Source organism: Talaromyces atroroseus, assembly GCF_001907595.1.
Source record: "Talaromyces atroroseus strain IBT 11181 chromosome Unknown scaffold_4, whole genome shotgun sequence".
NCBI classification, from domain to species: domain Eukaryota; kingdom Fungi; phylum Ascomycota; class Eurotiomycetes; order Eurotiales; family Trichocomaceae; genus Talaromyces; species Talaromyces atroroseus.
Window position 1 is genome coordinate 96181 of NW_017971436.1, and position 10581 is coordinate 106761.

The window sequence follows — 10581 nt, forward strand, 5'->3', positions numbered from 1 at the left end:
ATAAAAGTACTTATAGATTATTTCTTATAAATACATTATATATAAGAAAGATATAGGACTAGATATATCTTATAAAGATTATTTTATATTTTAATTTATGTTATAGATTGCTAAAGAATCTATATAATATTAAGAAAGATAAATAATCTTTACTAGTTAGTATTCTATATTATTAGAATCTTCTAGAAATTTAGATTATTAAATACTAGTATACAACAAAGATAGCCTATAGATATCTAGAATAGAAGGAAGTATAAGTAGGAGAAAAAAGGCTAGTAATTGTTCTTTCCTCTTCTTCTTCTCTCCAGTTTAGTCTCTTCGTGTTTAGCGACCAAATAGATTTGGCATTGCATCGTCACAATTCTTTTTATACTTCTATATATATTCTTAATGTATATCTAGTATATATCTAATAATTATTTCTTTCTTTATATATAATCTTTCTATAATCTGATTATCACTTAGATTATATATTAGTCACGTGATCCTATATTTCTTGATCTTGCCTTTGTGGTAGTGTATGGTAATGACTAATTATAATGTGTGCTGTCCCATCAGAGCATCTTTTCTTAATAGTTGCTAGTTCATGCTAGTGTCATGCAGGTTGATTTTATAACAATTAGAACACCTTTCTATAATAGTCGCTAGTCTATGCTAGTGTCATGCAGGTTGATTTCGTAACATGGAGGGGTGTGACAGCGGATTATGACCGCTATTCCGGAATAGGCTTAGCCTACGTGTCCTAGTTGAACCCTAGTTGGTGTATGGATATAACCTCAAATAGCTCCTGGATTTATCCCTTTTAGTTACTATGCAGATTATGTAGTATTCCCAATACTAGTCAATACAGCGTTCCTAATTCTGCCGTCAGCAGGTTTCCTATAATGCATTTCAACCTAGCAACTTTCTGGGATTAATTTAGTAGGTACAGGGTATAGAAATATTCGAATGTATCCGTCCGCCCGTGCCACATGCTGTTGTGACCTGCGCTGCAAAATTCCTGTACCAAACGGAGGCACTATCTTTCCATTGCAGCGTGTGTTACAACTTTCAAGAAAAGAGCGAAAATGGATGAAGTGGGCAATCAGACTCCCAGCATAGCTTTAAGAGGCTCTCAGGAACCGGATAATACAAATCGTATAGCTCAACATGAGTCTCCGTCAGGGCGACGGAGCGCTGGATGTAGCGGGTGCAGGTTGGTCCTCGGCAAAGGAATACCACGGCCGGTCGTTGTACTGACAAGGCACCAGGCTTGCGAAGAAAGGCTGCGATATGCGGTTTCCGGTTTGTGGAAGGTGTCTCCGGCTCTCGCAGACATGCTATCGGGGAGGAGCGGGTAGTAACATCGGGGATGTTGCATGCGGCCAGCTTGGCAATGCTTTGACGGTGTGTGCTCAGGATACAGTCGACCAACGTCCCAGACAATCTAGCACAAGGAAGTCCGACAAGACAGGTAATGACCACCCGAGATCCGTAGGAGAGTGGTCCGATATTCTGCGTTACTTTGCCGACCACGAGCTCATTCGAGGTCTTGTCGCTGCCTGCAATCTCCAGACCGCCGTCCCACAAATGAATCCTAAGCAAGCTGGAAATATCTATGGATCTGCGTTATCTATGGTTCGCGAAGCGATACAAGGAGGGTGGCAGGTTGCGGACGATACTGTGTTGGTGGTCACATTGCTTCTCTATATATACGAGGTTAGTTACACAACCTTCACATCGCCGTTTAGTCGTTGCTGATTTGGAGTAGCGGTTCTACTGGCCAGAAGGAGAACCAAGTCACAGCTGGATGATTCATATCCGGGGAGCAATCAGTCTCGTACAAGCCCGCGGTTTGAAGCAAACCCAGACAAAGGTTGGACGCGTGATTTTTCGAAAAGCCAGAGACATCATTGTGAGTACGCTGTTAGACTTGTTGTCATGGCAATGCTGACCGAAGTATAATCAGCTTGACGTCGCATTCTGCAACAGCGTAGTGCCACCTTATTTTCTTATTCTGGGCAGTCAAGCACTGGGAAGAGACGTTCTATACCATGCCCATGATCTGCGTGCAATCCTTGAGACTAGGACGATCGTCCTGTACCGGCAGTATTGCCGCGGTGATCTTGACCAAGCCTTCCTTCAGGCTGCTCATACTCTTCTGCAGGATCTCACGTACAGGCAAAAGACGACTGTGCGCCCACCATGCAATTCGCTTAGGCATCGTCAAGACAGCGTTCGGATCGATGGCGACGAACAAGAGAAGGAGGATGAATACTTGACCGCATTACAAGATCGATGGAGCTGTGCTAAGCTAAACATATTTCGGCTGGTTGTTTGCCGCGTTCAAAGCGCAGTCTTTCGAAGGCTTTGGAATACCTCTGCAGTTGGTTTTGAAGAGCTCGTCCCCTGTTGCCAGAATTGTCCCACTCGCGCTTCTGAGATTATGTGTAGCAGCGCAGCAGATGTCATAGATGACTTCAAGTCGATACATCTGTCGATGCATTCGCCATGTGCTACACTGGGAATGCACGGCGCGATCTTCACGGCATCATCATGCCTGGAGAGCGAGCTTGAGGAGTTAACGTTGGCATCTTGCGGCGTGCAGAGCGACGCCATCACCCCAACACAGCTGAATTCCATGAGGAGAAGCAGTCGGTGGCTTACAGAATGGTCAAGGATGCTTATTCCCTAGATTAATCTTTTTCTAGCTATTACTTGATAGACTATCTAAGTCGAAATGAATATTCTCAATGAAGAATCGAGTTTGCGCTGAAGACCTGAACAGTATGTATCTCGTTTCTTTGCATTTGTTGATCTTCACTCTACCAAAGTTGTTTCTGTTGTGTCCTCCTTGAACCTGTGCACGCCATTGGTTTTTGGGACGTGCACACAGTTAGCCATACTATCGTGGAATATCGTACAACGCATGATTCATCCTCCCGTCGAGAATGGCTTCATAGATCGTAGCAATCCAGTTGCCGATGATCTTTCTCGGCCTCACATTCTCGCCGTATATGACGGTATCCTCTGAACCTGGGTGCTCACCCAAACCCTGATGAAATGGTACGGCGAGCTCTTTTCTGACCATGCGGTAGAGCGCTCGGGACCCGACTCCAAGATACTGTTCTGTGGTTTGCTTCGCACAAAACCGGCGGAAAGCGACCTCGTAGATGCTGGTCGCTTTGCTTTCGACATTCGATCTCCAGGTTTGCACCAAGCTTAGCGCCCATGGCTCAGAAGGCATTTGATTGGAGTTCTTGAGGACGCGCAGCAACGAGAGGACAGCGCCGTCAGCGACTGCATTGAAACGCTCTGCATTATCCAGACGGGAAGATGCTCGCCAGCAAGATGTAAGCTGCTTTCGGAGTTGCATCTTGTATGACTCGATTCCCTTCGGTTCCAGGCTCGAGGCGAAGAACGATCCTAGATCATTTTGCAAGATTGAGTACAGTTCGTCAAGGTATTCGATTTGCATGACTCGAAGATCCAATGCCTGACAGCCGACGTAGAGACAGGTGGCGCCCATCAGGGACACTAGCTCCACAGCCTTTTTGGTCATGCGGGAAGACAAAAGGGCGAGTGAATTGATCGATTGGTTGCCCATCTCGGCGGATTGTACGTGGGTGCTAACTGGATTGGCTAGGAAGCCTAGTTCGGACATGTACGCTGCCATGTTAACGTCGACGCCCTTCATAGTGAAGGAAAGGCTGGGATTGTCAGCGCAAAGATTTGCGGGCAGACCATTGTTGAGATTGGCATCGATGAGTTCGGTTGCTTGGGCAAAGAACAGTTTTCCAAGCATTTGTATCGCGAGGCGTGTCTTTTCCATGGCAGAAGTAACTGCTGCGGCCTGGAAGTTTGCACCGTAGTAGACCTCCTGGGCTTCAGCATCGATGATAGGATTGTCTGCCGACGAATTCAACTCAGTGGTGATCTGTTTATTAGCAGAGAGAAGATCTTCCAGTTGCGGTCCAATCCATTGAGGTGTGCTCCTGAGCGCATATCGATCCTGGACAAGTCCTTCCGGGGCATAGTCTTTGCTGTTACGAATACCCTTTGCCAGATATGAGCCCTGCAGCATTGCTAAGATATTACGGCTGACCTCGATTTGACCGGGGTGGGGTCGTGCCTCGCTGATAAATGGATGGAAGCTCTCCGAGTTTCCAAGCATTGCCTCTACTACCAACGCTGTGAATGCTTGTGATAGTGTTGCCACATGGTGTGCCTCGTACATGACGATAGAAGCCAGACCAGCCGATGAGGCCGTGCCATTTACAAGACCCAAAGCTTCTTTTGGTCCAAACCTTATCTTTGGGATTTGATGTAGTTCCAGAGCTGCTTCCGCGGATAGGATCTTGAGAGATTCGCCTTGTCGCTGGCAAACCTTGATATCTGGGTTGCCCTCAATAGCGCCAGCCATGAATGCAAGTGGCATCAGGTCGCCGGACGCAGAAATAGATCCCTTCAGCGGCACCATTGGAATGATGTCATGTCGAAGCAGTCTCAAGATGGCCTGTAGGACGCCCATGGTCACTGCAGAATGGCCCCGAGCAGTTGCGTTGCATCTCACCAACATCGCCGCTCTGACCCAGGACATTGGCATCGATGTCAGCTCGGAATGATGTTCGGCGATTCCATCATTTATAACTTGGTCAGATGCAAGAATGACTCCGCTTTGCGTATGTTGGAGTAGCGAAATCTGCAGCTTGTGTACCTCTTTCGTCCTGGAATCTGCACTTCCACCGAATCCTGTAGTGACTCCTGATGACTGTAAGTATATTCACTTCATGTTTCGGAACGCAAGTGATGCCTTACCATAGACGGCACGGCCTTTCTCGAGATAGTGGTTTAACTGTTCCACACTTTCGTGAATGCGTGCGCAGGTGGCTTTGTCCTCGGTAAGGAAGGGCTGGCGGCCTCCTTGTGAGACTGCAAAGACGGTGGCGATATCAAGCTCTTTCCCCGTAATGGTTATATTGCTGCCATTTTTAAGACTCTGGGCTTTTCTCCACAAGTCGCTCGCGGTCTGGAAGTGTTCAGAACTGGAAGACATGATGGGCGACGAATCTCAGCGCTCAAGAAGTAGTTGAGGTTGTCTATCGTTGGCGCAATGTTGATAGAACTATGAATGGCTGACATAACGAGAATAAGCCTTCTTAAGTTCTCATTATATGTTCTGCTGCATCTATGTTAGCGACGGGCCTCTATAGAACACTATCACTGTGCCGTGTTCGGATCGACTAGTTAGCGCTAATGGCTCCTTCGCGCTTCCTGCTCCTATGCGCTTCTCCACTCTCACCTGCATACGTAAGTTACATATGCATGTAAGAGAAATGCTAGAGTGAAGCTAGGGTGATGACTAGCTAACAGGCAACCACAGCTTAAGATCTCTTTAGTTGGGTAGACGTACAGTAGTAAGCCCAATCGCACCAATTACTCTCTTACCATAATTCGGAAACCTTAGCCCTGTATACCAAATATCGATGGCACGGTTGGAGTCGGGCAGTTTTGTGACTTAAGGCATGCCAATGGCATATTCCTTTGAACAAAGTCAAAGAGACCCACGGACTGTTCCAACTCCCATCCAGAAGCGCATCTCCAGGCTAGAATGGCATCTGATATTGGTCTACCTACACTTGAGGCGTACGACGTGTCGCCTAGAACCGGGTTTCTGCGCGAAATTGTGTCTTGCGAATCCCATTTGCACCCATACTTCCATCCATGGTACTTCCATCCATGGATCCGCGTTACTCGGGACTTGCAAAGTTTGATCAAGGACAATCGAATACGAAGCGTCGTGGACGGGCTTCTGGTCCTGAGCCGCGAGCGTCTCGAGACAACATCGCAGCGCAAAAAAGCATACTCGATGCTGGGCTTCATTTGCCATGCTTACATTTGGGGAGGTCAAGAGCCCGCAGATGTAAGATGCAGAAGAACGCATGGAAACGCAGCGACTGACTTACGCTCTAGGTCATCCCAGCATCAGTATCGAGCCCGCTCTTGTTGATCTGCGAGTCACTGGAAATGCCTCCCGTCGCGACCTATGCTGGATTAGTACTGTAGAATCATACAGTTGCACCAGACATTGAACAGCTATATCACCTTGATAGCCTCGCAACTCAGATTACCTTCACGGGTTCGATCGACGAGAGCTGGTTCTACCTCGTCTCGGTGGCCATCGAGGCTAGGGGCGGTCCACTAATCGGGGCCATCTTGGATGCAGTTCGTTGTGTGCAAAGCAACGAAGTCGGTGCGGTTACTGCTCAGCTTTTATGTCTTCTCGAGGGCATCCAGGATATATGCGCCGTGTCAACTGCGACCCACACTTATTCGACCACAAGATATGTCTGTTTCTCTCCGGTAGCAGTGGAAATGAAAAACTCCCTAACGGCGTATACTTTGATAACGGAACACATCCAATGCAACCATTTCGATTTGCTGGAGGATCGAATGCCCAGTCGAGTCTGATTCAATTCATTGACATCGCGCTGGGTGTCACACATTACCCCACCGGGATCAGTGCAGGAAAACGCAACACTGATTCGTTCCACGAGGAGAAGTCTGAAGTTTGTGTCGACCTGGCCCTCATCGCCGCTTCCTAACCCACTTCGCTAAGGTCGCCAATATTCGACCCTTTGTCGAGATGAACCGAGAACCACGAGCAGCTTCTGAACTCATATAATGCTTGCGTCGCTGCTTTGGTGAAATTCCGCGACACACATCTGCAGGTCGTAAATCGCTACATCCTTATCCAGCGCGCAAACAGCAATCGAGATGCCGTGAGGCGGCAGGGGGCTTGCGAGCCACGTCAAGTACACATCAACTCGAAGCCTCGCCATGGAGGTCTTGCTACGGCAGAATTGAGCTACGAGAACAGTGACACTGCAGCGCGGGGAACAGGGGGTACAGCACTCCTTCCGTTCCTCAAACAGATCCGGGACGAGACGTGCTACTCGTACGCTTGAAATGCTCGCCGGTCTGATGGATATAGATATCCGTATAGCTCTTGGATATGAGGATTAAAAATTAACTACTGAATTTCGATAAATACAAATATACGTACACCAAGGCTTATTTGACGGCGCATTTGTTCTATTCACTATACTGACTGCGATTCGTATACCTGCTACACCGTCACAGCTGAATCAATGTCCACGGCCGAGCCCATAGAATCCTCATATGATGTTCTTCGGGGGCAGGATTATCCTTTGCTAGATGGCATCGATGCGGTTGTCTCAACGGGCAGCAGTAGGGAAGTTTTTAAAGCCGCTGCGCCAAAAGACCAGAATATCGAGGATGGTGGATCCTCTCTACTACTCACTCATATAGTAAGGTTGCCAGAGCCGTCACAAAAACCTGCTAATCAACCAGCAAGTGTGAAGAGGGTGGGAGTCTGTTTCGGGTAACAGATCATTGGGCGAGCATTGGCTGTCTTCTTGTACTTGGGGAGGAAACTTGCGAGGCTAAGTCCCGAGTACACTTGCCACACGACGAACCTGTAATGGTAACGATCATGATAGAATTTTGCTTGAATAACTACAGGAAAAATCCAAACAAAACTTTTATAAATTCGATGGAGCTTATTTAAGGACATATTTACAACAACCTCCGACATGTTTCTCGGGGTCTCTGCCCTTGCGAATGGTTTCCTGGATACGCAGAGCAACAAATCTGCTTTGAGCTCAATCCTCCTTCTTCTCATCGTCCTTCTTGATTGACCTCCACTCAAGGGGGAGCGCAGCTAGCAGACCAACACTAACTAGCCCAAGTGCGATATAGAACACGTCCATGATGGCAGAATTGTAGGCTCGTATGACCTGTGATTGATATTCGATGGGGACCAGTCCCTCCAGACCAGACAAGCCATGTTGCCTGGCAATGGCTGGGTCGAAATTTGGAATGTTTTTCACAAGATTTCTTGTCAGCTTATCCAGGAACACATTCTGCGAGATGGACAGGAAGATGATGCCACTGAGCATCTGCACGAAAGTCAGCAGTACCAAGGCTGCAGGAACAAGTGGCTTCTCAAGCACGGTTTGCAGGGCAATTAGGGGAGGCTGGAATGCCATGCCAATGCCGATACCGTAGAAGATCTGGTACGCTATCCATCGTGCTGCAGAAGTATTGGGTTTGAATGTGGCCATCAATGCTGCTCCAGTGACACTCAGCACGCTGCCGAACAGCAATGCTGGGTTGAAATAACCGATCTTGGATGTAAAAGATCCGCTGGCCAATGCGACAACGGACATGCTTATGGTGGTCGGCAGATACATCAAAGCTGAATGAAGTGTATCTGCTCCACGCACCACTTGAAAATAGATGGGGAGCTAGCGAACCATTAGCACCTTGCGAGCAGTAATGAGTTGGACTATTCTCGATGCAACGTACGTAGTTGGAAAAGACCCACAAGCCTGCAAAATTACAGGAGCCAGCCACACAGCTAAAGGCGACATTTCGCTGTCGTAGTATTGGCAAGGAAATCATGCTGTTACTGCCACCGATGTGCTCCACCACAAAAAAAAGTATGACAAGAACACCGGTCACGGTGAGCAGGAGGATGATTCTCCAGTTGGACCAAGCATACGTCGTGCCAGCCCATTGCAAAGCCAGGATCAAGCAGATGGTCATGGGAAGCTCAATTGCCAGCCCATACCAGTCGAGACCTTTCAACCTTTGAGCTGCACTTGGTTTGTCGTCCGCATTCTGGTGCAGATGATCTACGCTGACGGACACGCCCAATGCAACAGCGCATCCCAGACCTACGATAGTCCAGAAGTTGATCCTCCAATTGTCGGCATGGGCGATTGACCCGCTGATCAATGGCCCAAAAGCGAGCGCCGAGCACTCTACGGCGCCGCAAATGCCGAATATGATGGGTTGAATCTTTAGCGGAACGGCATGTGCAAGAATGCTGCGCTACACGTCAGCACCGGGTTCGCTTGTGGGAGCAACAGACTTGCTCCATGATGCTTGCTACTAACATGAACATGCCAGAGTTTATTCCTGCTGCACCGAGGCCGCTCACTGCGCGGCCAAGGATGAAGGCGGTAGACGTTGGTGAGGCAGCCGTAAGAATCGAGCCGACAACAAAGATGGCGAAAGAGCACACGTAAAGCGTCTTCATGGAGTAGAGAGTGTACAGTCGGCCCATGATTAAGGTAGGCGCACATAGTGTAAACAAGCTTGTCAAGTACGATTAGCCTAGCTATCTGAGGAGGTTTATGAGTACGCTCTTTTGGAATACTAACTATGTTGTTTGGTACCAGCCAATATCTTGAAGGGCGTCGAATTGGTCGGTGAGAATCACAATAAGGGTGCCAATGCAACTACTGTCCTACAAGATGTCTCGTCAAAACTGTCCACACTCCTTTTTGCTTTGCCTAATGTATTTTATCTGCACGACCAGCATACGTACAAATCCAATGGTGAAGTTACCAAGGAAAAGGCACGACAATAGAAGGATCAACTTGGCGCCTTGGAGACGTGGAGGCTCCCCAGAATTTTGATGAGATGCCGTCTCCTTGCCAGAGTCAAGCTCTTTTCCTGAATGCGCAACGCTAGCCTCTTGCACCGGCTTGGATTCTCGCCGCGACTTGTCGTCGTCGACGGCTCCATGGATGTCCACCAACTCCATCGTTGTAGCTACTGTCCCTAGTGAGCCTCTGGCGGCAATGGAAGCAACCGGTCGCAAAGCTGGTATTACGCAGCTCGGAGGGATATGCCTCTTGATGAAGTATTATGGTGCTGAGCACCGTCTGCTGTCATAGGATGTGGTGGCTTTCTCTGCGTTTTAGCATGTTATTTGGTCAGAGAAGAAGAAGTTGCGAATATAAAGATAAGAAGTATAAGAAAAGCTTGTTGTATTGTTGTTGTTCTTATTGTTGTAATTTTCCAAATTTCCGCGGGATTTGGGCTCTATTTATGTCTGAGTTTCTATTCCGAATATCGGGATTAAATGAACCCCTCATCTGACAGGTCTCGAGTTGCCACTGGTTCGGTTTAGGTTCGGTTCAGGGGGATCTAGAACCGCCCAGAACAGTCCTTAATTTTGTTACGAAAACCAACTTGCATGACACTAGTCCAGGCTAGTACTATTCAGGGAAGGTGTTATGTTATAGCAGCAAAGACGATAACTACCCGTCTCGTCGCTTCCCCCCCCGCTGTTACGAAACCAACTTGCATGACACTAGCTCAGACTAGTACTATTCAGGGAAGGATAGGCGTGCGAAAGCTTAACCGAAGCAAGCTTTAGCGTACGGGCCACATGCTACCATGGCTTACAATGCAGGCGCGAAGGAGCCACCAGCGCAAAGGAGGGACCTTACTGCATAATTTGGTGCAAGATATTGTTACTAGGCCTACACTTACCCTAGTCAACGCTAACGCTTAGCTCTGCTCCCCTCTCCTAAGCTTGTCTCTACTTTCTCACGACGCTCATTTACTGATTAGACGATCAGACTGCCTTCCTGAGCGTAGTACAAGCCACTTGCACCAAATTATGCGGCAACATCGCTGGGAGATGGATCAGGTTAGCGCCATCATGGCCTATGTCTGGAGATGCGGCTACTATTTGGTCTTTATCTACGCAAATATGTAGGA

General features: G+C 48.0%; 4 protein-coding genes across 4 annotated transcripts, besides 6 other annotated features; 2 read left to right on the forward strand and 2 right to left on the reverse strand.

Moving 5' to 3' along the window:
- Nucleotides 1-360: part of a repeat region (Identified by RepeatMasker using a combination of RepBase library and repeat library created with RepeatScout) that runs on past the window's edge.
- Nucleotides 361-365: 5 nt separating this feature from the next.
- Nucleotides 366-618: a repeat region (Identified by RepeatMasker using a combination of RepBase library and repeat library created with RepeatScout).
- Nucleotides 619-623: 5 nt separating this feature from the next.
- Nucleotides 624-683: a repeat region (Identified by RepeatMasker using a combination of RepBase library and repeat library created with RepeatScout).
- Nucleotides 684-862: a repeat region (Identified by RepeatMasker using a combination of RepBase library and repeat library created with RepeatScout).
- Nucleotides 863-1149: 287 nt separating this feature from the next.
- On the forward strand, nt 1150-2674 carry UA08_03940 (hypothetical protein; the record flags this gene model as incomplete). Its single annotated transcript, XM_020266429.1, has 5 exons — nt 1150-1195; nt 1251-1339; nt 1399-1698; nt 1751-1894; nt 1949-2674. The coding sequence occupies 5 exons, from the start codon at nt 1150-1152 to the stop codon at nt 2672-2674; spliced, it is 1305 nt and encodes a 434-aa protein (XP_020120682.1).
- Nucleotides 2675-2884: 210 nt separating this feature from the next.
- Nucleotides 2885-5035, reverse strand: UA08_03941 (hypothetical protein; the record flags this gene model as incomplete). The annotated part of the gene is made up of 2 exons (XM_020266540.1): nt 2885-4743; nt 4798-5035. The coding sequence occupies 2 exons, from the start codon at nt 5033-5035 to the stop codon at nt 2885-2887; spliced, it is 2097 nt and encodes a 698-aa protein (XP_020120589.1).
- Nucleotides 5036-5590: 555 nt separating this feature from the next.
- UA08_03942 (hypothetical protein) lies at nt 5591-6584 on the forward strand (the record flags this gene model as incomplete). The annotated part of the gene is made up of 3 exons (XM_020266652.1): nt 5591-5902; nt 6076-6211; nt 6268-6584. The coding sequence occupies 3 exons, from the start codon at nt 5591-5593 to the stop codon at nt 6582-6584; spliced, it is 765 nt and encodes a 254-aa protein (XP_020120687.1).
- A 1080-nt stretch (nt 6585-7664) lies between these two features.
- UA08_03943 (hypothetical protein) lies at nt 7665-9616 on the reverse strand (the record flags this gene model as incomplete). Its single annotated transcript, XM_020266763.1, has 5 exons — nt 7665-8309; nt 8371-8893; nt 8964-9164; nt 9231-9316; nt 9398-9616. 5 exons carry the CDS (start codon nt 9614-9616, stop codon nt 7665-7667), a joined length of 1674 nt encoding a protein of 557 aa, XP_020120685.1.
- A 404-nt stretch (nt 9617-10020) lies between these two features.
- Nucleotides 10021-10118: a repeat region (Identified by RepeatMasker using a combination of RepBase library and repeat library created with RepeatScout).
- Nucleotides 10119-10142: 24 nt separating this feature from the next.
- Nucleotides 10143-10198: a repeat region (Identified by RepeatMasker using a combination of RepBase library and repeat library created with RepeatScout).
- The last annotated feature ends 383 nt before the right edge of the window (nt 10199-10581 follow it).